Source organism: Nematostella vectensis, chromosome 6 (genome assembly GCF_932526225.1).
Source record: "Nematostella vectensis chromosome 6, jaNemVect1.1, whole genome shotgun sequence".
Taxonomy (NCBI): Eukaryota; Metazoa; Cnidaria; class Anthozoa; order Actiniaria; family Edwardsiidae; genus Nematostella; species Nematostella vectensis.
The window spans coordinates 3,529,407-3,556,242 of NC_064039.1; the positions used below are offsets into that span (position 1 = coordinate 3,529,407).

The 26,836-nt window shown below is 40.7% G+C and overlaps 4 protein-coding genes across 8 annotated transcripts in view; 2 read left to right on the forward strand and 2 right to left on the reverse strand.

Annotated features, from left to right (window-relative positions):
* Positions 1-11,918, forward strand: part of LOC5507337 (oxysterol-binding protein-related protein 8) — a 19,311-nt gene extending 7,393 nt beyond the window's left edge. For 4 of the 5 annotated variants that reach the window (XM_048729648.1, XM_048729652.1, XM_048729651.1 and 1 more), the window contains 20 exons: positions 614-715; positions 919-999; positions 1,267-1,474; positions 2,005-2,077; positions 2,708-2,781; positions 3,130-3,161; positions 3,226-3,292; positions 3,450-3,523; positions 3,770-3,835; positions 4,185-4,297; positions 4,735-4,816; positions 5,252-5,444; positions 5,854-5,952; positions 6,157-6,254; positions 6,624-6,713; positions 7,070-7,114; positions 7,370-7,482; positions 8,489-8,531; positions 8,844-8,998; positions 9,520-11,918. In XM_048729648.1, the coding sequence (XP_048585605.1) occupies positions 614-715; positions 919-999; positions 1,267-1,474; positions 2,005-2,077; positions 2,708-2,781; positions 3,130-3,161; positions 3,226-3,292; positions 3,450-3,523; positions 3,770-3,835; positions 4,185-4,297; positions 4,735-4,816; positions 5,252-5,444; positions 5,854-5,952; positions 6,157-6,254; positions 6,624-6,713; positions 7,070-7,114; positions 7,370-7,482; positions 8,489-8,531; positions 8,844-8,998; positions 9,520-10,027 (2,316 nt within the window). In that variant the 3' untranslated portion in view covers positions 10,028-11,918. The remainder of the gene's footprint in view (positions 1-613; positions 716-918; positions 1,000-1,266; positions 1,475-2,004; positions 2,078-2,707; positions 2,782-3,129; positions 3,162-3,225; positions 3,293-3,449; positions 3,524-3,769; positions 3,836-4,184; positions 4,298-4,734; positions 4,817-5,251; positions 5,445-5,853; positions 5,953-6,156; positions 6,255-6,623; positions 6,714-7,069; positions 7,115-7,369; positions 7,483-8,488; positions 8,532-8,843; positions 8,999-9,519) is intronic. The other variant, XM_048729649.1, reaches the window with a different exon arrangement.
* A 1,552-nt stretch (positions 11,919-13,470) lies between these two features.
* On the reverse strand, positions 13,471-15,768 carry LOC116614686. Its single transcript, XM_032375972.2, has 3 exons — positions 15,634-15,768; positions 14,795-14,964; positions 13,471-14,655 (listed from the first exon to the last, which is right to left on the reverse strand). Exons 2-3 carry the CDS (start codon positions 14,935-14,937, stop codon positions 13,566-13,568), a joined length of 1,233 nt encoding a protein of 410 aa, XP_032231863.2. The 5' UTR covers positions 14,938-14,964; positions 15,634-15,768; the 3' UTR covers positions 13,471-13,565.
* A 214-nt stretch (positions 15,769-15,982) lies between these two features.
* Positions 15,983-19,863, forward strand: LOC5507332 (phospholysine phosphohistidine inorganic pyrophosphate phosphatase). Its single transcript, XM_048729657.1, has 6 exons — positions 15,983-16,143; positions 16,423-16,758; positions 18,130-18,193; positions 18,490-18,582; positions 18,712-18,803; positions 19,212-19,863. Exons 1-6 carry the CDS (start codon positions 16,013-16,015, stop codon positions 19,303-19,305), a joined length of 810 nt encoding a protein of 269 aa, XP_048585614.1. The 5' UTR covers positions 15,983-16,012; the 3' UTR covers positions 19,306-19,863.
* On the reverse strand, positions 19,138-26,754 carry LOC5507333 (protein MAK16 homolog A). The gene is made up of 10 exons (XM_032375974.2): positions 26,571-26,754; positions 25,882-25,928; positions 24,341-24,450; positions 23,481-23,659; positions 22,966-23,003; positions 22,205-22,259; positions 21,659-21,733; positions 21,219-21,320; positions 21,059-21,124; positions 19,138-20,816 (listed from the first exon to the last, which is right to left on the reverse strand). The coding sequence occupies exons 1-10, from the start codon at positions 26,583-26,585 to the stop codon at positions 20,682-20,684; spliced, it is 822 nt and encodes a 273-aa protein (XP_032231865.2). The 5' UTR covers positions 26,586-26,754; the 3' UTR covers positions 19,138-20,681.
* Between the last annotated feature and the right edge of the window lie 82 nt (positions 26,755-26,836).

Consider the following 26,836-nt stretch of genomic DNA (forward strand, 5'->3'; position numbering starts at 1 on the left):
TAACCCTTTGAAGGAGCTATTGCTGCTTTTCCAGCATTGCAGCATTGTCAGGATGTACCATACCTGTCAACTCTCCGCATTAGGCGGGAGTCTCAAGATTTTGGACCCCTTCTCCCACTCTCCCCGTTAAGCACCAAATCTCCTGCTTTTTGGCAATTTTTATTGCTTCAGAAAAATTATTCTTTAGAAAATGGCCATTTTGCCTATTTCCTACTAAAATATTTAAAACAACAATTTTCTTGTGTAGCACAATTTATATAACTCCCTCTTGAGATCCATAAGTGGATTTGTTCGAAAAAACTTTCTATACGGAAACACCTGGTTATACCCACCCCTCCCCCCAAAAATGAATAAACTCCACCCCTCTCCCAAAAATGTTTAAACCTTGAGATTTTTGGAGGTTGACAGGTATGCTGTACCAGGGGCGGATCCAGGATTTCAAAATAGGGGGTGGATAATGGCCAGATAGGCGGCCTGTAACCAATCCAGTGGTTGTTGGTAGGTCACATAGATCTAACAATACTTCAAGCTGAATTGAATTTGTCGTGTCAGCCAAGTCAAGCAGGCGATGGCACACCTGATGTACTGATGTGATATTTATCATGAATTGAAGGCAATCAAGAAAAGCTATAGACTTGAGCAAAAGAAGAGAACTAAAGAATTGTCTATTGCCATCAAGGATCCCTCTGTGATCATTCTTTCCTCTTACTTGAAGGTACATGCGCACTTGCAAATGCTAGATTGTACATCTTTATTTAAGTATAAGATTTCAATCGTGGATGGTTATTTTGAAGTATTGCAAATGACCGCTGTATTTTATACTTTAAACAGTTACAAAGGAGTGGTTGATTGACATTCTTTAAGAATTACTTTTTTATGAGCTACACAAATTTTCATGAGACTTTGTTATCATTTCAGATCCGTGGCTCTTTGAAAGGTTGGGCAAAGTTTTGGTGTGTTGTCAAGCCAGGCATGCTTATCATTTATAAAAGTCCTAAGGTACACGTAACACTGTTATACATCAGGGCTGTGAGTAGTCCCCCTTTGCCACGCACCCTTATATTAATGGGCAGAGGGAGGTAAAAGAGCACTTTAGGACTAAATTTATGAAAGACCTTGCAAAGAAAAGCATGTGCCCCCTATCCTAGCAAATGTACTGATCCCATAACCAACTGATCCCCCTTCCCCCACACAAGCTATCTCACTATAGCAGTGTGCATTTTTTTATTGCTACATATGGCTCATGGCTCTGTTCTGATATCTCAGCATGGTGTATGGGTTGGCACAGTACTTCTGAACTCATGTGAATTAATTGAGAGACCTTCCAAGAAGGATGGATTCTGCTTCAAGTTATACAATCCCCTGGAGCATTACATCTGGGCGACAAAGGGACCCAAAGGGGAGATGGCTGGAGCAATCGTGCAACCTATGCCTAAGGACCACTTGATATTGAGGGCGCTCACGGAATCTGATGGTAAGGCAATTAGGTTATTGGAGATCATGCTACCGGCTTGTGCACAGGACATGATGATGATCACTTGATATTGAGGGCGCTTACGGAATCTGATGGTAAGGCAATTAGGTTATTGGAGATCATGCTACCGGCTTGTGCACAGGACATGATGATGATCACTTGATATTGAGGGCGCTTACAGAATCTGATGGTAAGGCAATTAGATTACTGGAGATCATGCTACCGGCTTGTGCACAGGACTTTTATTCAGCATTTTTACCTGTAGTAAGGTATGCATATTGTTATTAAAAACTAAATGCATAGACAGTATTTGCTAAAGGGGTGGATGTGTACAGCACAACAGATTTCACTGCTAAATAATGTGAAACCTGAGTGTTCTTTAACAAGATAATAGTGTGCATGTCTTCTGTAATTGTTGAGGAGTTTTGTATCATTAAGTCTCTTTCAGTTGAATGCTCAACTATTCAGTAGGGATAAGCCAAGCCAGACACTGTGTCATTTAGACATGTTGTTGGGTCCATGTGTTGCAGGAAGATGTTGGATGGATGCTTTGGAGGTAGCACAGCGACAAGGTTATCACATTCAGAGGGACAGGAAAGGAATGTGAGTACAAGCCACTTGGTGTGCAAGGATGATGGTGATGGTGATGATGATGACAACTATGCAATAAAGGTGGTGGTGATGATGATGACAACTATGACAATAAAGGTGATGGTGATGATGACGACAACTATGACAATAAAGGTGATGGTGATGATTATGATGACAACCATGACAATAAAGGTGATGGTGATGACAACTATGACAATAAAGGTGATGATGATTATGATGACTATGACAATAAAGGTGATGGTGATGATTATGATGACAACTAAGACAATAAAGGTGATGGTGATGATTATGATGACAACTATGACAATAAAGGTGATGGTGATGATGATGACAACTATGACAATAAAGGTGATGGTGATGATTATGATGACTATGACAACTATGTTGATGATGGTGATGATGACAATGACAATAAAGATGATGATGATGATGCCTATGAAAGGTGATGATAATGTAAATGGTAATAAAGATGATTACTATAAAAGCTTTGGTGATGATGACTATGAAAATGACAATAAAGGTGATGTTGACAACAGTGTTAATAGAGAACATATATAGAGAAGAGAGTAGATGTGAATGGTCTTGGATGATGTCTAATTTATATGCCATTGCCTTGCACAGGGTGAGTGATTTGTATGGAAGTAAAGAAGATCGAGAGGATCGAGAGGAGCGTGAGGATGAGCCTACAGCACCAGGTAAATTTTTTTTCCATTTGATCCACTACAACTAAATCCACTCACATACTATCACGAATCTCGCGATTTGATTGGCTCCCGTAATCACTATCCATTGAGCCATAGATAGTGAGTTGCGAAAAAGTGGTGACAAAAACGGTTATTTATTACTGAGAATTATTGAAATCGTCATTTATTTGAAGGTAGTATGTGAGTTGATTCATACTATAACAGACAACTCATTTTTTAGTCTAAGCGCCTCGTTGGCTACCTGTTGACTTATAGAAAACTCAAACTTGTAGTCTAATTGTTAAATAGTATGTGTATATATTATATTTAAACAGCTGACATTTGCTTTACGTCTTACAGATGGTGATGATGACAGTCTTAATGATGGCCTGGTAAGGGAAACATCTTTGTTGGTTTAGAAAAATATGTAATTAATCGCGAGACTGTATTCCACAGGAGAAGTCGGATTCTGAGAATGAAATGGATGAGACCATAGAGCCAGAAAAGGAGGAAGGTAGACCAGGTGCAGTATCTATTTGCACTTTTTTTTTACTCTTTATTCCATGTTTTACCTGAATAAAACTTTGGCATTTAGTAAGTAATGGTGAATACATATGCTATTCACTGTAACCTCTCTATAACCATGATATTGCTTATGTAAACATGGGGTATTTTCACAGATGAGCCAGAAGAAGAAGAGCCATTTGAGGAGACACTCTACGTTCCTGACAAAGAGACAGAGTATTTTGGGGAGGTGAGTTTACGCCCTCTTGTTATTGTGGCATCTTGTAGCTATGTCATGGTTATTCAATTTTTTGTCGGGTTAGGCCATTTCATTACAATGTGTCACATATTTCAATCAACATTCAAACCAAAAAAAAATTAGAAAAAAAAAAATTCTGTCCTGCCATTTCATGGGATTAATTTTTGAAAACTACAAACACAAAATACCAGGTTATGTTTGTATGAATATTAAGTGGTGTTTTTTTTTTCTTTGTAGGCTGGTGAAGCAACTGAGGAAATTGAAGACGAGAACAAAAGTATTCTCTGGGCATTGCTTAAGCAGGTGATTTCAAATTAAACTTTGAGGAAAAATGGCTTAAAATCTGTTCTGTATTTGTTGTCCCAATAACTATCTAGTTGATAAAAAAAAACCTTATTACATGGGAATCCCAATAAATCGAACTTGGATAACTTGAAATCCTTGCTTACTTTAAATTAGAAGACAATTTTTTTGTAATCTCTACACATATGATTTAAACTTCCTGCTACTTTGAACTGTTTTATATCTCCTTTGAGAGCTTGAGCTACCAAGTTCTACTGTTAAACAATATACTAGTTTACTCCCTCTTCTTTTCCATCACTTCTAAGTTTGTTTATTTGTGCTCTCTAATACTCCTGTTTGCTTGTATCAGGTCAAGCCTGGCATGGATCTCTCACGTGTCACTTTACCAACATTCATCCTGGAACCAAGATCGTTCCTAGACAAACTTTCTGATTTTTACTACCACACTGATATCCTGTCCAGGTATGACCAGGAATTACCTCTAAACATGCGTATTGCATTATTTTTTTTTACTACCACACGGATATCCTGTCCAGGTAGGACCAGGAATTAGCCCTAAACATGCGTATTGCATTATTTTTTTACTACCACACGAATATCCTGTCCAGGTAGGACCAGGAATTACCCCTAAACATGCGTATTGCATTATTTTTGTTCAATGCGTCAGGTGTATAGTGTAGTACAGAGTTTACCTACTGAAATAAAATGGCATCAGGGCTTGGCTTGTCATTGTTTTGAGCTTCTGGTTAACAATGCAGAACTGGGCAACCAAAACTGTTTATCAGTTTCAACATCCTTATTTTGATAAATTCCGAACACATTGCTTTCACATAGCATTTTAACTGTTTATAATCAAGCAAGAGAAAAGTTTATCTTGACATTTAACACTCTTCCCACAGAGCTGCATGTGAGGAGAATCCGTACAGTCGCATGAAGGAGGTCATCAGATGGTATCTGTCTGGCTTCTACAAGAAACCTAAAGTAAGGGATCATTGAAACCCAGGGTGTGAGACCCTAGGTATGTGAAGAAATCCGTGGTTTGCACAAACCCAGGGTGTGAGACCCTAGGTATGTGAAGAAATCTGTGGTTTGCACAAACCCAGGGTGTGAGACCCTAGGTATGTGAAGAAATCCGTGGTTTGCACAAACCCAGGGTGTGAGACCCTAGGTATGTGAAGAAATCCGTGGTTTGCACAAACCCAGGGTGTGAGACCCTAGGTATGTGAAGAAATCCGTGGTTTGCACAAACCCAAGGTATAGGAGCCTTGGGTTTGTGCAAAACGAAGGCATTTCAGCAATAAAACCCTGGGATTAGGGAAAACCCAAAGTACTTGATAACCAAATGTCTCCCATGCAGCATCACATCGATCATACGTACTACTTCAATTGTATACTCACGTCTCTATTTCTATTTAGGGCTTGAAGAAGCCATACAACCCAATCATTGGCGAGATGTTCCGTTGCTATTGGCAACACCCGCGGGGATCCCGCACCTTCTTCGTGTCGGAGCAGGTATCCCATCATCCCCCAGTGTCAGCGTTTTACGTGTCAAATCGCCAAGATGGGTTTGTCATCAATGGAGCGATTCTCGCCAAGTCCAAGTTTTACGGTGAGACGCGCTGTCACTTGCAAACTGTAAGAAACTCACTACACATGATAACAGTCGTGACATGTCTTTAAATGTTTGGTCTGAAGACATTAAAGTGTCGTGAAAGGTTAGCGTAAGAAATCGTTTTATTCAGGGAGTATTCCTTCATACAGTAATTCCTGGGCCTAATAACCTCTGTCTAATAAGGATGCCCCTCGTTATTAAATTTTGAATGTCATTATGTAGGAGAGCTCCTTCTTTAATAAAGAGTACCCCTAGTTAGTAAGAACACGTTTGTCCGAGCGAACGGGCTTCCATTTTAGAAGTCTTGATTTCTTTCTCAAATGGTGATCAATGTCTATCGATTCCCTATTTTCTTGCTCTGGGTGGCTCATAGAGCCCTTTTTATGATCGCTTGTTATTTTTGCAGGTAACTCTTCGTCAGCCATACTTGATGGGGCGGCTACCCTGGCACTGTTGAGGTTTGGGGAGGAATACACCATGACCATGCCTTACGCGCACTGCAAAGGTGAACTCCCTAGTAACAGACCTTTAGCACCATACCTTTCACTACATAAGTCTAAGAACGATTCTGCAGCAACACTGCTTAAAGACGTCATTAATTGAAAGCAAGCCTCATTAAACAACATAATACTGTAAAGGACGACAGTGCAATGTCCAATTTACGTAGTGCGATCTCTTTGCCTAGCTAATGGCTGTGTGTCTATCGCAGGTATTCTTATCGGTACGCTCACCATGGAACTCGGTGGCACGGTCACCATCAATTGCGAGAAGACCGGCTACAAGGCAGAGATAGAGTTTAAGCTGAAGGTATGAACCATCACACTAAAACCCCGCGATAACAGCAATGCTGCAGGGGTGGATCTAGCTTTTCGCTGAAGAGGGGCGTTCGGCTCAGTGACGGGGGGGAGGGGGAGGGGAATTTTTTTGGTTACATTTGGCTTTCTTGCAGCCCAAAGGGGGGTTTAACCCCCCCCCCCCCCCCCCCCCTAAACCCTCCCCTTAGATCCACTACTGCGCTGTTTGAAAGCCATGGTACCAGGTGCTGTTAAAAAGCTCGCTAACATTTATTTTGTGTGTGGTTAATCGAGCGTATCTGGCTGATGATGGCCCTGTTTGCTCGGGGCTTGACTCACCTCTTGTGCTTGAAAGTTACGAGTTTATATATGTTTTTTGCAGCCCTTTTGGAAGAAGAGCGGTGAGTCGAATTACATAGCGGGCAAGATCATCATGGGCAAAGAGACGTTGTGTAAAATCGAGGGCAAGTGGGTGAGTACTGCACACCGCACGCCTGATGCGAGAAAACGTTTGAAAAGGGACGATTGCCAGAGAATGGGATTCCTGTGAATTTGAGCGCGAAAGCAAGGCTTTGGTCGACCGACCTTACATCGCTTCTCTTTCACGCTCAAATTACACAGGATCTCAATTGTTTCGGCCCATTTCAAATAAAACGATAAACGGGTTATCGCTTCAGAGTATACAGCTATAAAAACGGTCGAAGTTACAGTTCTGTGGTTACCTGTTCTCATGTTATGTTGTTGTCACTCTTCCCAATACTATTGCCTGCTATTGCTACTGTTGTTATTGTTATGCTACTATTAACCTCGGTGTTTTTCTTTTTACAGGATGGCGAGATTGTTATCACAGATCTGAAAGCCTCTAATGCCATTGTAAGTAATCTATGTCATAGATTTACCTTACCTTGCACGCTCGCATACTATTCCCATCGCTCATTACACAACAGCAAGCGAGAATTCCTCCACATTGAACCTAAGCAAACCTTTCCTCATCACAAAATAATGACACGACAGAAACTGCTCTGGCGAAGAGCAAATGCTCGAGAGATCAGCGAAACTATTCACACTCTGTTTACCAAGAGGTGTAAACCTTGTGTTTATTTCTTTTGCGGATATTTTCCTTTGAAGGACGAGGAACCCTTTCCAGACCTGTTCTGGGAACCGACGCCCGAAATTCGCTCTCAGCGACTCAAGCGTCATCTGGTTGACTACAGCACACAGGGCGAGTTCGAGTCAGAGAAGTGAGTACGGCTGTCACTGGGGATAGCCGTGATCAGAATTAGAATAATAGAATTAATATAATTAATGTAAGTAATGTGCGCCGCTTTAATTGTAACTCTTCAAAGTATGTTTTTACGTTATGTCGCCATTGCCATGGCCCTAACAAAAGGGAACTTAAGCAACGATGAAAGCAGAAAAAGGAGATTCAAAGAGCCAGTCGTGGAACCCACTTTGATACATTTTGGCTGTTTTCTCCCAAACTAAGAAGTCGAAACCAGACTAGAAAAGAGTGCAAAGCATGAAATCATTATTTTGGTCACCCTGTGCCCACCGTCGCCTATTGTTCCACGTCCTACTTCCTCTGTCAACTCCTACATTATGACGCTTGCCTGGTGCCGTGTCTAATGGAGACCACGTCACTTATCATCTCCATTGTGACGCTTGCCTGGTGCCGTGTCTAATGGAGACCACGTCACTTATCATCTCCATTGTGACGCTTGCCTGGTGCCGTGTCTAATGGAGACCACGTCACTTATCATCTCCATTGTGACGCTTGCCTGGTGCCGTGTCTAATGGAGACCACGTCACTTATCATCTCCTTCATTATGACGCTTGTCTGTTGCCGTGTAAAATGGAGACTACCTCACTTATCATTTCCTTTATTGTGACGCTTGCCTGGTGCCGTGTCAAATGGAGACCACGTCACTTATCATCTCTTTCATTGTGACGCTTGCCTGGTGCCGCGTCAAATGGAGACCACGTCACTTTTCATCTCCTTCATTGTGACGCTTGTCTGAAGCCGCGTCTAATGAAGACCACGTCACTTTTCATCTCCTTTATTATTACGCTTGTCTGGTGCCGCGTCAAATCGAGACCACGTCACTTATAATCTCCTTCATTTTGACGCTTGCCTGGTGCCGTGTCAAATGGAGACCACGTCACTTTTCATCTCCTTCATTGTGACGCTTGTCTTGTCCCGCGTCAAATGGAGAACACGTCACTTACCATCTACCTTCTTTCTTGCAGGTTGTGGATCGGCGTTAGCAACGCTATCAAAGCCGCTGACCAGGTAAGTTGAAGGGGGAACCACAACCTCGCCCCCAGGGTCTTCTGGGTAATATTTCGCCATATTGAAACTTACCCAAAAGACCCTGGGACGAGGTTTGGGGAATTCAAATGTAAAGACATTTCTGAACGATGGCAATTGGAATTATAGAAGCATTACACGCTACGTTTTACACGCTACCTCAACGTAAACACTAAAAAGAGCCCATGTGATAAAGCAGATACGTTCCCTGGGTACTTTCACTGGGTTTGAACAAAACTTTTCTATGAAGGAGAACGTTGCTTCCAGTTGTCCATATTTTTGTCGCGGTCGTAGGAGGGTGCCACAAGAGAGAAGTTCTCGCTGGAGGAGGCACAAAGGAAAGGCCATCGTGAACGCAAGGAGCAAGGCGTCGACTGGGTGCCCAGGCTCTTCGAGCGAGATCCGAGCGCTCCTGAAGCCATCAACCGCTGGGTCTACAAGTACAGAGAGTAAGTAGAACCTCTATATCTAGACCACATAGCACTCCTAAAACAATCCATCACAAGGTCAACAAGTGCAATAAAACCTCTATATGTAGATCGTGTAGCGTTCTGAAGCTATAAAGGCTACAAAAGTACAGAGAGTATGTATAGCCTCTATATCTAGACAACACAGCGCTCTGAATTTATCGATCGCTGGATCTACAAAAGTACAGAGATTGAGTGGATCCTCTATATGTCGACCAGATAGCACTCCTGAAGCTATCCATCACTGGGTCTACAAGTTCTTGCCTGTTAAATGCTTGTGACACCTTATCTTTTGCCTCACTGACTCTTTCTGTTCTAAGCATGGGCCTGTTAAATACTTGACACCTTATCTTATATCTCACTGACTCTTTCTGTTCTAAGCATGGGCCTGTTAAATACTTGACACCTTATCTTATGCCTCACTGACTTTTTCTGTTCTAAGCATGGGCCTGTTAAATACTTGACACCTTATCTTATATCTCACTGACTCATTCTGCCCTCAGCGTGCGCCCGTGGGATCCTCTGACAGACCTTGTGGAGTATGAGAACAGTGGAATCGTCAAGACGCGCTACCGCCTAAAGGCCCCGATGGTACGCGCCACAAGCGTGCTATGCGTCCAAACACCCGGCGTCAAGAAGGCGTCGTCCAAGCGAAAACGCCCCACCTCAGGGCGCTTTCGACTGGGCGTCCCTAAAGGGTCCCGCCGCGGCTCGCTAGAACGGTCAGGATGCTCCACTCCCGACCCCGAGCACTCGGACAGCGTGGAGGACGAATACGATGACGTCAGCGTTCGTGATCTCGTGGACATCACCACTCTGGAGAAGACGGTGCAGCCCATCCGGGACTTGCAGAAGGAGTGCGTGCAACAGATGCGCGCAATACGGGGCGACCTGCGCCGCCATTACAACTCGCACCAGGACGAAATCGCCTCTCTGCAGTTCAAAGACTGGGCCCTTATTCTGCTCCTAGTTATTTTCCAATCCATCGTGCAGTGGTGGACCAAGAGCTAGCTATGGCAACGGTAGCTCAGGATATGAAGTAGCTTTGGTTGCTAATGAAAGTTGTTGCTAGAAGTGTTGCCATGGTTAAATTGCCTGAGGATAGTTGTTAGCAAATTTGCTTTTTAGGAACACATGAATTTAGAGGGTATTTCTAAAACAAAAGGTATTACTATAAAATTTACTTGATAAAGTTCTCTTTATCAAGCTCATAGATACAAATTTTAATTATATTATTCTAAAACAAAGATATATTTTACATATGGGAAGGTGTACGTTGATCGAATTATCACAGTTACCTAATTCTCTAAATTGCTAACAATGTGTTGACTACATGACTATCTTGGCTAGTGGACGTGACCAAGAGTGCAATCTACCTCTCTACGTCTGTCTGTTTTTAACGCTTGTCGTACGGTTACAAGCGCGTGTCTTACCGTTACGAGCGCGTGTTGTACCGTTACGAGCGCGTGTCTTACCGTTACGAGCGCGTGTTGTACCGTTACGAGCGCGTGTCTTACCGTTACGAGCGCGTGTTGTACCGTTACGAGCGCGTGTCTTACCGTTACGAGTGCGTGTTGTACCGTTACGAGCGCGTGTTGTACCGTTACGAGCGCGTGTCTTACCGTTACGAGCGCGTGTTGTACCGTTACGAGCGCGTGTCTTACCGTTACTAGCGCGTGTTGTACCGTTACGAGCGCGTGTCTTACCGTTACGAGCGCGTGTCTTACCGTTACGAGTGCCTGTTGTACCGTTACAAACGCGTGTCGTATATCGTTATGAACTCGTGCCGTACTGTTACGATTGCGTGTCGTACCGTTACGATCGCGTGCCCTACCTTACGAGCGCGTGTCCAAACGTTACTAGCGCGTGTCGTACCGTTAAGAGCGCGTGTCTTGCCGTTACGAGTGCGTGTTGTACCGTTACAAACGCGTGTCGTACCGTTATGAACTCGTGCCGTACCGTTACGATCACGTGTCGTACCGTTACGATCGCGTGCCCTACCATTACAAGCGCGTGTTCAAACGTTACGAGCGCGTGCCGTACCGTTACGAGCGCGTGTCTTGCCGTTACGAGCGCGTTAGACCTGCGAAGAGGACAGACTACCTATCCCCTTCTGCAGCATGTACGACCAGTGGATTATCATTGACCCCTCTATCGATTTTTAAGAGGAGTTACAAATTAACACCCTTAAAATCAGTATTTCATGACTCTGAAGAAGTTTGTATGGATGTGTACGCCAACAAGGGGTCGCTTTTGCTTGATTCAGCCTCTGTTTAACTCACGACTTTAAGGGGCAGTCGCACCGGTAGCGGTATCTTTCAAGAATGCTACCGTCACCAATTCAGCACAGAGAAAAACTACTTGACACTATCTGAAAGCTGTTTGATTGTCTTCTTGTGAGTAAATTCGGCGCGATGCAAACGGATTTCACGTCTACATACTCTTTCAGCCGTCTTTTTCGCTCCCAAGAAATGACGACTTCACGGTGTGTTTTCATTTTGAGACGAACGTGCGACTGCCCCTTTAATCGCGATACTAAACCACATTCTCATTTTCCAACTCACCCAAAGCAACGAAAAGAAGTATTTATTGACTTTTATCTAAATGCAATGGATTTGTCGAATTTTCTTATTATAGAATAGCAGTAGGTTAAATGGTAGTAGAGATTTAGATTTTTATCGGGCCAAATGAATTATAAAACAAAATTGAATGTGTACAGGTTTTAGTGAATACTCGTGCCCAAGCCCAGCCATAATTTTCACTTTCACGGACAATCTGGTACATGGGCCATGTACCAAAGTATCCCCCGTCACTCCTAATCGTACTCAATGATACAACAGTAATTATTTGGGAAACACAAGGGATTCTTTTTGATCTCGGAAAATAAAGGATTTACTTATAACAAGTGAGATTTGAATTTAAACAACTCCCGCTTATTAGAACAATCGACAAACTGTTTAACGCCATTTACCACAAGACTTGAACCCAGCCACCATTTTGACATCTCTGCAAAATATCAATTGTGAGAAAGCATCCATTTTCATTGGCTAATTTCAGTAGCGGATCCATGAGCTCGGGGGAGGGGGCGGGATTCAATGATCTTCCGTGGATTTCCTTACATTTCTTGCTACTTTAAGCCAATTATCTAAAAATAGGGGGGGCCCCTAGATCCGCCTCTGAATTTGCGGAAGCAATTGCCATATTTTGTATTTAGTTTGACAATTTCATCATACAATGTGTCTCCAATGTTGTATGAAAACTATAAAAAAGGTGCGCCTGAGTTGGGAAAAGTAAAGGTTTTTTTTTTTAATCGGCAAAAATTTTCGAGCTGCACAGAAGACTGCACAAAGCGCGGCAGGTAGAACTGAACAGTGGAAATGTTTTGGATGTCTGTTGTGACGCCTGGATTCTTGCTTGTGACTCGTCAGAGGACAATACACATTCCACCCTTATTTCTTGCTTGTGATTCGTCAGAGGACCATACACATTCCACCCTTATTTCTTGCTTGTGACTCGTCAGAGGACCATACACATTCCACCCTTATTTCTTGCTTGTGACTCGTCAGAGGACCATACACATTCCACCCTTATTTCTTGCTTGTGATTCGTCAGAGGACATTCCACCCTTATTTCTTGCTTGTGATTCGTCAGAGGACAATACACATTCCACCCTTATTTCTTGCTTGTGACTCGTCAGAGGACCATACACATTCCACCATTATTTCTTGCTTGTGACTCGTCAGAGGACCATAAACATTCCACCATTATTTCTTGGTGTTCACGGTGTTACAGGTAGCGCTATAAAGAGGACCATACACCCTTATTTCTAGGTGTTCACGGTGTTACAGGTAGCGCTATAAAGAGGACCATCCACCCTTATTTCTAGGTGTTCACGGTGTTACAGGTAGCGCTATAAAGAGGACCATACACCATTATTTCTTGGTGTTCACGGTGTTACAGGTAGCGCTATAAAGAGGACCATACACCATTATTTCTTGGTGTTCACGGTGTTACAGGTAGCGCTATAAAGAGGACCATACACCATTATTTCTTGGTGTTCACGGTGTTACAGGTAGCGATATAAAGAGGACCATACACCATTATTTCTTGGTGTTCACGGTGTTACAGGTAGCGCTATAAAACGAGTGTTTTATCAGTTGCTTATTTGGTGCGCAGTATAAGCCCCATCCCCCTTCTCTAAAACCATTTCTTGCTGTTGTCAATTGACAGTGAATTCTTTTGGCGCTTGATTCCCTATGGGAAGGGGGGGGGGGGCATGCCTCCGGACCCTGTCTGACTGGTTCACCCCTAACCACCTCTTTCCCTCCCCGTTACACAGACATACACATCTTGCCACCTCTGAGCACGGAACCTCTGTCCAAATTACCCCTTGCCTCCTCTCCCTTTACAACTCGCTTCTCACGAACCCAAGACATGAAAACTAAAACCGGGGGTGGTTTTCCAACAGGCTATATATTGAGGCAGGATCTCTACAAAGCACGTGCCTCCAGTGGTTTACAAGAAAAGTGCATCAAAAAGCAATCCCTGGTTAATCCCTGGCTTTACGTTGATCAGCGGTCTTCGCAGTTATGCCAGCCTCTGCTACAGCTGTAACTAATGGAGAGCTGATCGCGGGCTCTTGTGGTTGCTCGTCATCGCCGCTACCGTCGCTATCCGAGCACTCAGGGGAAGTCAAAACCGATTCCTCCTCGATCTCCCATTCCACAGGTTCCCCATCAGAGTCGATGTCGCTGTTAAGGGCCAGCGCCCGCCAATTGTAGCAATGCAGGGCGCTGGTCCTAGGCGACCACGTGGTATATGGCTGAAGGCGAGCAGAAGGCGCGAAAGCCCGTACGATTTCTTCTCTAGTCATGACGTCCATTCGGTCTGGTTGAGTTGCCATGTCTTGCCGAGTTGAGGGCGTGGCCGCTGAGATGAGCGCCAGAAGTCGTCGCCGGATAAGCGCAAGAAGTCGGACCGTCAGATGCATATCTCGAACGATTTGGGCGTAACACTGGCGCAAGTACTCCGTAGACGACGCGGTCGCTCCATCAATTATTTCTTTTGTAACTTTGACTTGCGCATTTAACTTGTCAACGATCAACTTTGGATACGTAAGGACGCTGGCAATCATCTCTCTTGTTGCTAGGGCACCTGGTAGGTTGAGCCGGCTCTGGATGGTCTGAAGGCGGTTCGTGATGTTATTTAAAAGCCCGCTGTGGTAGCTGGTAACAGCACTGTTTGTCAGGATCTCCTTTGCACGCAGCACGACTTTAAGTGTCTCCTGTCTCCTGTTTTTCAAATGCGTTTCACATTGATCGATAAAGGGGCTAGCACTGCGAATCCAAACTGTGATTTGGATAGCGGCGCGTCTCTTAAGCCAAAGAGTAAAGAGCACAAGACGATACAAGAGGAATCCGTGGAATAGAAAATAACCCAGGACAGTCAGTGGACCGATAGAGGCGAAAAGAACCATGGCGAGCCAGCAAAACAGCATGAATCCTCCGACTGTACAAACCACGAGAAGAGCGCAGAGGGCGAAACACCCAACCACAGTCCCGCATACGATAGCAGGTGGCGAGACGATGGTCATGAGAAGGGCAACCAGGGAGGCAAGTACAGGATGCTGTGCTCTGTATCTAAGGGCAGAAAAAGAGATAAAAAATCGTCAGGGCCGTAGCAGGGTCGTGCACCCCCCCAGTATTTTTTTTTATCAGCAGGGAATTGGTTGTGTAACCAAATGTGTCATCCTTAATAATACCTGTAAAACATACCAACCTTCGAAATCTCCGAGCGTAGGCGTTTTCTCTGAGTACATGTAGAAGTTGTTCTTGCCGATGTATCGCCCATTCCTGGGCGCTAACCAAGAATCCCTGGATAGCTTCGGGGCTACCTAAGACGGGAGGGGTAGGTCCCGGCATCTGGCACGGACGATGTCACCTAGGCCACTGCAATAAAACCCAAGTATTTTACAAGCTTCTCTTTCTTGCTTTTCTCTAGCCTCACCTCGTCTCAGCTTTGCACAAAGAAAAACCTCCTTGGCTAGATTTTTTTGAACTCATCTTATTTCACCTCAAACTTAAATTCTTTTATCAAACCTCTTGGTATTTTTTTTAGGTCTAGTAATCACCAAACAGCGCGCGGTATTGAATTTTTCTACGTACGATACTGGAACGCGCGCGAAATAGATAAACTCGAATCTCTAGAATGTGTTTCTTTTTGCGCGCGTCATTATTCTATACCTCGGTCACGTTATCACACGATGGGACCCCCTAGATAAACAGTTTTCCCACATGTGATAATGTGGGCCAATAAACGTTTCAGATGCAATTTTTTTCTCAGACGCGCCGTGTCCTGGATACACCTATTTTAATAAACGTTGTCAGTGCAAATGGCGAATGGTAATCGGCAGTTCTAAGAGGAATCACTTATAGGTATAATTATCATTAAAAATAAAGATGATAAGTAATATATAAACAGTAATTATTAACATTTTCGTACATTCAGTAGAAATTTGACGAGTTTCATGGTATTTTTTGATTGGAGAACTGCCATTTGACAATCGCCATTTGCCATTTGGACTGACAACATGTCAAATGTCTCTCAGACATACTCACAGGTATTGACTGCCGACGACATCTCCGGTCGATCTGCTACGACGAGAGTGCGCCTTGGTGCCACAGGACCTAGACAACCATTACCCAAGTCCTCGCCTTGATGAACTGGACGATGGCCTCATGACAATTGGTCCTTATGACGTCATTTAATGATTTTCCGTGGTTGTCACACAACGATCTCTGCACACAAAAACGTAATATGAGTAGGTTGTTTCAGGGCTTGTTTTTAAAATTGTAGGAATTAGAACAGACGCCATACATAATATAGACACAGTAAACAATATTACATTTCATTCTGTTTTGAATTTCTTATTTCATATTTAGCTTTACGTGACATTTATTTCTTGGTCCCAGTCTCCGTTTATGGAGCGCGGTCATCATGGCGGACACAAAGCCAAAGTGGCTTGAAAGAAATGTGTCGGGTGTTTTGCTCGATATATCAGGTGTGCTGTACAATTCCGGAAAGGAAGGAGGAGAGGTTATACCCGGCTCAGTGGAAGCTTTGGAAAGGTAATAAATAATAAGTCCTTTTCAAATTTATTTAACCAAAGCTGTTTTTAAATTTGTCTGTTTAAATCCCAGACAATTTTTACTAAGCTTATATAATCAGATTCCGATGAAAACCTAAGATTTCTTCATCCATTCACCTTAATTTTGAAGAAATACTTATTAAGAAGAAATGCCAACTACTGAAGTGGAAAGAGTGGAGGAGAGGAAAGTTTGCATCGCCGTAGCTTTTTTTTAGCTTTTTCTTCCTTACTTTATCTGAAACTTTATATCATTTCTCAGACTAAAAGCTGCCGGTTTTAAAGTCCGTTTATGCACCAACGAGACACAGTGCACACGCGAAGATCTTGTCAAGAAGCTTGGTCGATTTGGCTACAAACTATCTGTCAGTGAAATGTTTGCTCCAGCTCCTGCAATGCGAGCAGTTTTACAAAAGCGCGATCTTCGGCCACATTTCTTGATCCACGCTGGAGGACGGCCTGACTTTGAAGGACTTAACTGTGACAATCCGAACTGTGTTGTCATTGGTGATGCAGCAGAGTCGTTCACGTATGAAAGCATGAACACTGCATTCAGAGTGCTACTGGAGAATCATACATTATTTTCCATGGGATACGGGTAAGGCAAAAAATAACTTATGCCTGGTGCACACTAGTGACATAATGACATAATGACATAGGCGGGTGTACCCTTATATTCATATGTTCAAGTGTGAATGGTCGACATTTTGACTTAAGCTCAACATAAAGACATGAACATAATAACATAAGAGAAAAAGACATGTTTTTTCTCTTATGTCATTATGTACATGTCGTTATGTCGGGCTTAGATAAAGTTAATTTATTATCCCATATTTTCGGTGCCCCCCCCCTCCCCCCTCCAGAAAACTGAAGAAAGGAGCAAGGGATGGAACACGAGCAAGAGACTCCCTCAGGGATCAACATCGCTGTCAAACTTAAAATACTGTACAATTATTGTGTTTTTTTTATCTTTAATAATATTTGTATGTCAATTAATAACAATGGTGTTGTATACGATTCCAAATAAAATATCTGTTTCTGTATCAGCTGCAAGCTGGTCAGAAAGTGGAGATGGGGGAATTGGCTGAAAAACACTAATTCAGAAAAAGTGAAGGCACTCAATTTCTCAAAGATGTGACTAACTCCAGGTTTCAACCTGATAAAGGTTAATGCTATAGCTGACATGAAAGATGCAAAAAGGCTTCTTGATCTTCTCCTTGCAAGAAAAGTGAAGCATGTGATAAGAGAGAAAAAAGAGAGCAAGGAAGACGGCAAATCAGATATAAGCGAGAATTTTGATGACGGAAATGAGCGCTTTTATAGCATTAAAACGTTTTTTTTTTTATATTTTAGATATGGAACATAAGCATTTTGTAATATAATATAGCAGAAACCATAAAACATGTATTTAGGGTGTATACAGGTTTGCATTGCATAGATAAAACATTAATACGTATCCTGGACTCCAGGTCAGTACGCAGCTCTTACAAGCTGCAATTTGATTAGGCAAATGAACAATATCCGCACCTCGACACAAAGAACGAGAAGAATAGAGACAAAAGAACTCCTTTGTAGAACAAAGATAATAGGAGACAAAGCAGCTGTGTACTTACTCTGGACTCCTGGATAAAGCATGGCAAATAACTTCCCCCAAACCAAAACAAGAAGTCTGATTTGACACTTTGTCAAATTATATAGTAGACAACTAGGTCTGCTAAAGCTATATGGAAAAATTACAGTTTGTTAATTTTTGCCTTAAAACTAATGTCAGCACACCATTTTGTTAAGGACATTTTGGTGTCATAACTGGAGGTCTGTCAACCCCCCTGGTAATATATATAGCTGGGTACCCCTTACCCCATTTCCACCCACTGTGCTGCAAGCCGAAATGCCCACTAGACAACAAGTGACTTTATTTGAAAATCTTGTAACAATTCTTTGATTAACTGAATGTCTGTGTGTCTTGCAGAAAATATTATAGAACAGATGGTCAATTGGTTCTGGATGTTGGACCATTCGCCAAGGCTCTAGAGGTTCTTACTTCCATTAAGTGCAGCTGCATTGCATTCACACTTAGCAGTGTGGTAGTAGGCCTAAAAATATTGGAGAGGCAAAATAAAGAAACATTTGGGGGGCACAGTCACGCCCTACTAGTTATTTCCTTATAATTTTCGAAAATATTGGAGAGGGGCATGTGCTCCACCCCCTGCTACGGCCCCGTTTAGAGGCAGTGTGACAGTAGTAAACAGTTTCACTACAGTTCTTCTCCTGTGCTTTCAACCATTACATTTTTATTAACATCAGCCATTTCCTTATATCAATTTAATAGTATGCTTGTGACACCAAGGCAGAAATTGTGGGAAAGCCTTCTGCCTTGTTCTTTACAACAGCCCTTGAGGATATGGGTGTGGCTGTCCAAGATGTAAGTTACACTACACCATTAATTTCAATTGATGCATTGGTTAGGTGTGCAGTCAGAATTTGCTGATGCTGTGAGTAGCCACATGTTACTGTGGGAAATCAGACTAGGGTATCAACTTTTTTCTTGCAGGCGATAATGATTGGAGATGATATACAGAACGATGTAGGCGGGGCTCAAGCTGCCGGTATCAGGGGGGTGCAAGTTAGAACAGGGAAATTCAGGTATCAAACCCATCAAGTGATCCTCCACAATGTCTCAAAATATGGCAACATAATTTCATTGTCTTCAACTAGTCTTTCATTTACGGGAAAAGCTTTTGCTTAACTGATGAATGCAGCTTGCTAGTTGATAAAGAATCCCAATCACAATTTGATTTCAGGCTCATAGCTGGGGGGTAAGGGGATATGTTGAAACTGTATAAAAATTAAGTGTTATAATTTTTTTACCAAAATAAATCTGACAGAAACACATTCTTTGCATGCAATAAACCGTCGAATAGCTGCAATAGACAACTGCCACACCCAAAACGTGACACAGAATCAGTTCCTTCTTCTCAACATTTCTAACAAATAGTTTTATTGTTTTAATTTGCACTAAAACATATTCAATAATCATTTTATATTTTATAGACCAGAGGATGAAAAACACCCAACTGTGAAACCAGATGGATTTGTAGACAACTTAGCACATGCTGTAGGCCATATTGTCAAATATGGGAAATAGAATCATTAGTTAACAGGCTGTTTTTGCTAGATTAAAATAAATATTTCAGGTTAGTCATGACAGTATAGTAAAACTATAATTGAATAATTATACTATAATATGCCTTAGCAGAGCTTACTATGTACAAACAATAAGTCAGGCCCTTAGCCAGGGGGGGGGGGGGGTTAAAAGAATCCCCCACTCGACAGGAAGTTCTGCTCTAATAAAAGAAAATCAAGAGAGACTGGTTAGGAACATTACGTTACCTGAAATAAAGATTTGGTGCTTAATTTCATTTTAATTTCTTTTTAATTCAATTTTTTTTTAAAACTTCCTTTTATTGGTGTACATATTTATATTGATGTTTCCATGTTTGTCATGTTAGCTCACTGTCATCATTTTAGAGCTCTACTCTTGATGGTGTTTCATTGTTGCATACAATAACAATACCATATAAATGCAATGAATGTAAAATCAAGACTTCAAGTAAAGATAAATAGCAGCAGAGAAAACAAACAAGAACATATACTTAAAATAGAAAAGTTTCAAATAAATCAATATAAAGTGATTTATTCCTAACTCTGACACATTATAATCATCTTTTCAAACCTGTCCCAGTCTCCCTTTCAACACTACATGTGAACTAAACACACTCGACCCCCCCCCCCCCCCCCTCAAACACACAAGAAGCATGAAAATTCAGCTGCTGGCCCCTTTGACCCTACTCTGGCTTGTTGTTGTTGTTGTTTGATAAGATGGGCTACACTACACAGTATTTACTACTCATGCTTTAATGAGTAGCAGGACTACTCTTATGTTAAGTCACAAAAAAAGTGGGAGACTTGGGTTTAAAGGTTGGCAGAGCTAGAAGAGATTTTTTTCAATGCCATAACCAGGATTTAGAGTGGGGCAGTCGTTTTCCCCTTTATATGTCTTACACAGTCATTTACCCATTATTGATCATGTTTACCCATATTGATCATAATAGAGTAGACCTTCCAGCTGAGTGGGGCGGTTCACTGCCCCCCCCCCCCCCCCCTGACTAATGAACATGTTTTGCTGGAAAGAACAAGACCAAGATGTCTGCAATGTCTTAATAAGCCAACAATCCTTTTCACACAAATGTTGAACCCATTGTCTCATTGGTTTTGCATACTATAACTACTGGTTTTAAATACTATAATGCATATCTAACTTGATTGTGTTAATACTGTATAAGGCAGAGTTTGTCAGTGTACAGTATGTAGCAATATGTATAAATCATTTGTATTGTTCTTAATGTAAGGTGTTTATCAAAACTTGGCTTATTACAAATGAATGCAGTTGCTTGACCAAAAAAGGTTCAGTGATCCTGCTTGTCCTGTGTGTAAATTCTAAGTAAAATAAACACTGGATCTTCAAGCTTTTACTTTGGCTTTCCTTGGTACATTTTCTTCTTCATACTCCAGTTCTACTCTTGGTCTCTGCCTCTTACTTTTGGGTTTTTCCTCTTCCATCTCCTCTTCTCCTGATTCCTCTTCTCCTTCATAATCCTGAAATAAAGCAAGAACTTCTTTCTCAATATAATTCATTAATAAAATACTAATGTGATGGTGCATCTTGAATTTTTTTGAATAACAAACTTTATGGTGTGACATATTATAGACCAACTATGCCTCATATTTTTTTTAGTTGCAACCTCAAAAGACTTTGGATAGTGCCCACTCGCAAACTGTCTATTACATGTATGAAGTAATGGAAAATTATGTAAAAAGACATGACAAAGACACTGTACCTCAATATCACTAAGATCACTCTCATCCACTTCATCTTCCGCTACAAATTCTGACTCTTCCTCCTCCTAGAATTAAGAATGGACAAGTTTATAAAGACAGAAGTTACTAAAGATGGAGTTCTCCCAGTTTATGGGGTTAAGGAAAATTGCCATTTCCTACCTCTTCCTCCTCTTCTTTGTCTTGTTCATCTTCTGAATCTACTTCTATCTTCTTTAGGGCATTTTCAAAAGCCTCGGTCTCAATATTATAGATATCACCATACTGAAAAAAGAAAGACATTTACAAGGTTTTGTTGAGTTTTGTTGTTGCTTTCAGCAGCAAATTCTTTGTGCATGATAGTAAATTTGAGTAGGCAGCTAATTAAGTCATTGCATTGCTGTTAAAATTAAATAAATTATATGGTGTCTTCTTCCTTTGCAAGCTCATCTTCATTACCATCTGAGATAATCAGACAATCTCCAATCCAGCCTACTGATTCTATTTTATTTATTTCTTCATATACCATTTGTAAGTGTGACAAATTTAAACAACAAACCCTTTAAAACAAATTATCAGAACTATGGCATAATAATTTGAATCTAGGTCAAGTTTATACTTACAGTTCCTTGCTTTAATCTATCCAACAGTTCCTTCTCAATTGTATTCTCCAGTTGAGCAGCTACTAGGGCTTTTGCCTGAAAATCAAGAAAATGATGAAGAATGATGGCTAAAGCCATGTGTATACAATACACAATGAGTGGCAAAAGCCAAGGGGGGTGACTCCCATAAAAACAGATGGGGGTTATCATAGGCAATATCAATTTTAGCCCTAAGGGATGGCACTTTGGGTGGGGTCAAAATCAATTGTTATCACTAAAAGCAATTTCTCACTCTAAGCACTAAAAACAAACACAATTCCAGTTTTTCTGAAGACGTAACTATTATGCACATCTCTTTTCTGACTATATTCACAACCAGTTGTTATTAGGGATGTGAGGTTCCACTAGTGTGACACCCCCTACAAGGGAAAGCAAAAGTGGAAAATTTAAAACACCCCCTAATTGATAGCAGCTAGTTAAATATGTTATACGCTGAAGGGAAGGACAATCACCCCCATCTACTTTAATGGAGTCTTCCTCAGGATCAAAATACTATTTTTACTGCACCTCTTTCCTTTTCTCTCTGCGCTCCACCTTCTTGTTTACTGTGACTAGCTTTTTACTGCAATGCAACATCAAAACAGTCTTTAGATGTATTTTATGTATGGACTGTTCCATCTTCCCCATGTTTTCCTTAGTTTTACCTCAATTTACTTTAACAGTTGTTTTATTTAAAAAAAACCTTACATTGTGGGCCACACTGTTGTGGACACCTTGACAGTTTGATAAAGTAGGCCAAAACGTTTTGTTAAAAACATGCTTTCTGAGGGACATGAGCTTTAGTTGCGAATCAGCAAGGCAAAAAAATTGCTTGACTTCACCAAAGTTCATTTTGATTAGAACTGTGATTCATACATGCTAATTGGCCAGCTTTCTTAAAACTTTGACTTGGTTTTCAAGGAAGCTACAAACTAGGGTTCATCTTACACATGAAACAAAAGTTTTTTGTTAAATGCGTAATAACAAAGGAAAGGATTCTCTATCCTTGGCTGTTGGCATGGTTTGAGCAGCTACTAAATCCATGAGAATTTAGAAACAAAACTATCAATCGGTATATGGGACCATTATAGAGGTTTTAAAAATGGGATAACTCCTAGACAAGTCTCCACCAGTACATAAACAGTACACAGTATTATATTATGAATATTGTTGAAAAACATTAGCTTCTAAGGTAATTTGGGGGAGGGGGCACATGCCATCAGTACCCCCCCCCCCTGCTACAGCCCTGGTACAGAAATACTAAATAAACTTTTACAATCATATCTTACCTTGTTTTCAGCCTGAGTTTTCTCATTCGGATAATGTACTGTAGGCGGCCAAAAAAAATACAATTCTAAGAGACTAAAGGCTAAAAAATTAACATCAAATTGCAAAACATACATAATATATAAATTGGAATGCAATAATGACAAAATTTAATTTTTTGATATCCATTTAAAATGATATCAGCTAAAACAGCTCTTTATCAAGAACAGACAATAGTATTGTGATATCTGATTGGCATAATGCTTAAAATATAATGCTGGAAAACTTCAGCTCTCTCAGTAACACTTCGCGAAATTTTGTTTTTCCTGCTGTACCGTAAGTATTTTTTATTTGTTTTCGAGGCACTAGTTTGCACCACAAAGGTTAAATGTGACCAGTTAGAAGAACAATAGATACAAGTCACATGTACTATAATTTAGGATATGAATCACATGAAATCCCATAGGATGTTTACTTTGCCGACATCTGTCTAGTAAGTACATATTGTAATTAGACTTGCTTTAATATGTACACTTACTTGCACAATCTTTGTATATCTCTGTTTACACTTGTGAATGGAGAAGTTGGGCCAGTATAACAGGTGCTTGTCGATCTGTTCTAGGGCTTTTTCATAGTTTTTATTTAACTTGATCTTTTCCCACCACTGGGCAGGTGAGTGTGCTCGCTCAATAGTCTTAATGTACAAGTAGCAAACCCCTGGCCAACATAAAAAACGAAAATATCAATTCAAATAGTTGAGAAGTACAAGACTTAATTTCAAAATATAAAATACAAATAAAATGTTCAAAGAAAATACAATGTTCGTAAGTAAGATGCATTATTTTCTAATTCTGCTTGTAAAAATAATTGTACAATAATTTCATTGAACAAAGGCTCAGAATGGCAAAAAAATCATTTTCATTCATTTTCATTTTCAATCATTTTTCATTTTCAATCATTTTTCATTTTCAATCATTTTCTAAATGCTATAATTTAGAAGGGCAAATATGATGCATGGTCCAACAAATAGGTGACCAATATAAAATCATTGGAAAAAGCTAGAATCTAGGAAATATACTTATACCCTAGTACAGTATGTATATAATCTTTGAAAATTCTAAGAAACGAATAATATACAGTTATATACAGTTAGCGAATAATATACAGTTATAAAAGGAGTGTAATAACTAACCAAAAGCAAAGCTAATTGTACTGTTTCAATAATTATGCCCAGGGCTTAAAAACACATATTACAACAGGAAGCCATTTAATGTGACAGGTGTTCTATACTTCTCTTTGTGTTAGTGCCCTGACCACAAAATTTAGAAGTACGACCACAATTGACAGGGTTATCAATTCAAAGTTGCAGATGAAACAGAGTAAGAGTACTTTGCTTACCATCATGTTCTCTGACAGTTGCATATCTACTGTTTGCCAGAGGACATGACTGTCGATTACATAGCCCTGTTGAGTTGTACTCATTACGGCAAAATGTCTTTGTTTCAGTCCTGAAAAAATACACAAATCAAAGTGCAGTAAGTGTGTGAGTCTATCCCTAGCATAATTAGATGGTAATACAATTACAGAAATGTTACCACACCTGCCATAATTAGAGATCAAATCTAAACAAATGAATAATATCAGAAGGCTTTTATTGTGGTTGTTTACCATAGATAAGTTCCCAGTTTTTCTGGAATGCTATAATGGTGAAAATAAGTTTTTAACATTCAAGAATTTCTAGTGTGACCCTTTCGTCTCCCATATTGTTGTTGAGAATAGTAAATTTTCTATGATAGACTGCAGGCCATATGTGATATTTGCTAATATTTCCACAGGCTTACCAACCTCTCAGTCAGTCTCCAGTCAATCCTAGTAACTACAGTAGCTCAAATATTTTCACAATTGATCACCTCCTGCAATTGTCCTATAATTGTCTTATATCCTAGAATATAGGTCACAATAAACTCTCATTTCTTTGTGATGTGTATTTATTCAGAGCGGTATTTCTAACGTTTTAGCAGCAGAGGGATTCCGCGTTACTCAATGCCTCTTAAAAGAAGTGAAGACATGAGATCAAATCAAGTGGGCAGAATTGAACTACGACTTAGATCTAAAAAAACAACAAACACAGTGCGTTAGAATATAAATGTCTCTATGTCCCCAGCGAGTTTCGGCCTCCCAAATGAACTCTTTCTACCAGCAAAGGCTTAGTTTTTACACATTTCGGCAACCCAGAGGCGATGTAGGAATCTGTGGATGCAACATTCAAATTCAATTTGACAGCGTGGCTTGAGGTGACAAATAGCGTTGCATCCACAGATTCCTCTATCATCTCTGGGTTGCCGAAATGTGTAAAAACTTAGCCTTTTCTGGTAAAAAAGTTTGTTTGGGAGGCCAAAACTCGCTGGGGACATAGAGACATTTATATTCTACCGCACTGTGGTGGGTGATTTCAATTCTGGCCGTTTGGTCTGATTCGTGTCTCCAAAGCCTGCCTGCCTTTACTTCTTTGTATAGGCATCAAGTAACATGGAATCCCTCAACTGCTAAAACGTTAGAAATACCGCTTATTCTGAATAAATACACATCACAAAGCAATGAGAGTTTATTGTGACCTTTATTCTGTGATATAAGACAATTATAGGACAATTACAGGAGGTGATCAATCATGAAAATATTCAAGCTAGTTACTGGGGTGGACTGATTGAGAGGTTGGTAAGCCTGTGATATTTCCTGTATCCTGGTGAAAATGGAATGCTACTCTAGCAATTTTTCAGTGGGCGAATCTGTACCATTCACAAAATAACCAGAATTACGGGAACCTCTGATTACTGTAAATGATAAACAACCACTTCTAGTACATAGAACTTAATTAAGAAACAATTTATAAGCAGGGTGCCCCTAAAAATGCAGGTTGAGTATCTAGAGATACAACTTACTTTGTTTTGTAGGAGCAAAACCCTTGATTAATAACCTGCCATATTACCTTAAATGAAAAAAATACAAATAATTCAAGTTGTGAGGATCCTTTGATTTTAAAAGTGGTTCTGGTGGTTTTTGTTTGTTTTGTGTTTTTTTTTTTTTTGCCAAAATATGAGTGTGACAGCTGCAATTTAGCAAGGCTTTGCCTTAAAAAAAGGTGATTTTTTCTTTTGTCTGGCTGACCTTAAATCAAGCATTGGTTCCCGGCTCTCGGGTATCTAGATACTTGTTTAATAAATGGCTGGTTTAAAACTTTGGCAGAAATTATGGTTGATATTTTGACAACGGAAGCCATTTCATTCACATTGCTTGGACGTCATTTGAAAAGTATCTATCCGCTAGATCTGATATGTCCTTCAGCATTCGGATCTGGCGATGCTTAGTTTGCATTTTACAATTTTGAACACACAAACACATTTTGGAGGACATAACTTACATAGGGGTTGTGGTTACTAAAAAGGGGTCGAACCGGATCGATTTTGGGCCGAAATCAAAGATATTTAAATAAGTCGACTACTTCATTCACCAAGAGTAAAATGAGTAAAGATCTAAATGAGTGGAAAATGGCACCTATGAACAACAACTCAAAATAAACCAGATATTCCGCCATCTTGGTTGAACAGGAGAGCAATTTAGCGCATCCTACCTCGTCGTGTTGCATTTTATCGCGTCATACGCGCTCCCTCCAGACGATAAGCTATCCCAGAACTATCTAGGGACGTGGGTTTCTTTCTATACAATCTCCGGTGCGTCAGAAGTGTTTGATATTCTTATCACACAGCCAAAAGCCCAACGCACGTGTGTTAGTCTAAGTTTACTGTAATACTTCAAAGAAGAATCATGTCAATATTTTTCATACAGAATACAATAGTTAGCCCTTTTATGAAGTACATGGCTTAACGCGCGGGCGCC

Excerpts from the sequence above, each read along its gene's own strand:
- LOC5507332 (XM_048729657.1), top strand. The coding sequence starts at position 16,013 with ATGGCGGACACAAAGCCAAAGTGGCTTGAAAGAAATGTGTCGGGTGTT. Across the intron at positions 18,194-18,489 it reads CATTCGCCAAGGCTCTAGAG|TATGCTTGTGACACCAAGGC; the intron begins GTTCTTACTTCC and ends TCAATTTAATAG. Across the intron at positions 18,583-18,711 it reads TGGGTGTGGCTGTCCAAGAT|GCGATAATGATTGGAGATGA; the intron begins GTAAGTTACACT and ends TTTTTCTTGCAG.
- LOC5507333 (XM_032375974.2), bottom strand. Across the intron at positions 24,451-25,881 it reads TTTTGCTCCTACAAAACAAA|GACTGAAACAAAGACATTTT; the intron begins GTAAGTTGTATC and ends GTATTTTTTCAG. Across the intron at positions 22,260-22,965 it reads AAACTCAGGCTGAAAACAAG|TAAAAAGCTAGTCACAGTAA; the intron begins GTAAGATATGAT and ends GTTGCATTGCAG.
- LOC116614686 (XM_032375972.2), bottom strand. The coding sequence starts at position 14,937 with ATGCCGGGACCTACCCCTCCCGTCTTAGGTAGCCCCGAAGCTATCCAG. Across the intron at positions 14,656-14,794 it reads TACGCTCGGAGATTTCGAAG|ATACAGAGCACAGCATCCTG; the intron begins GTTGGTATGTTT and ends TTCTGCCCTTAG.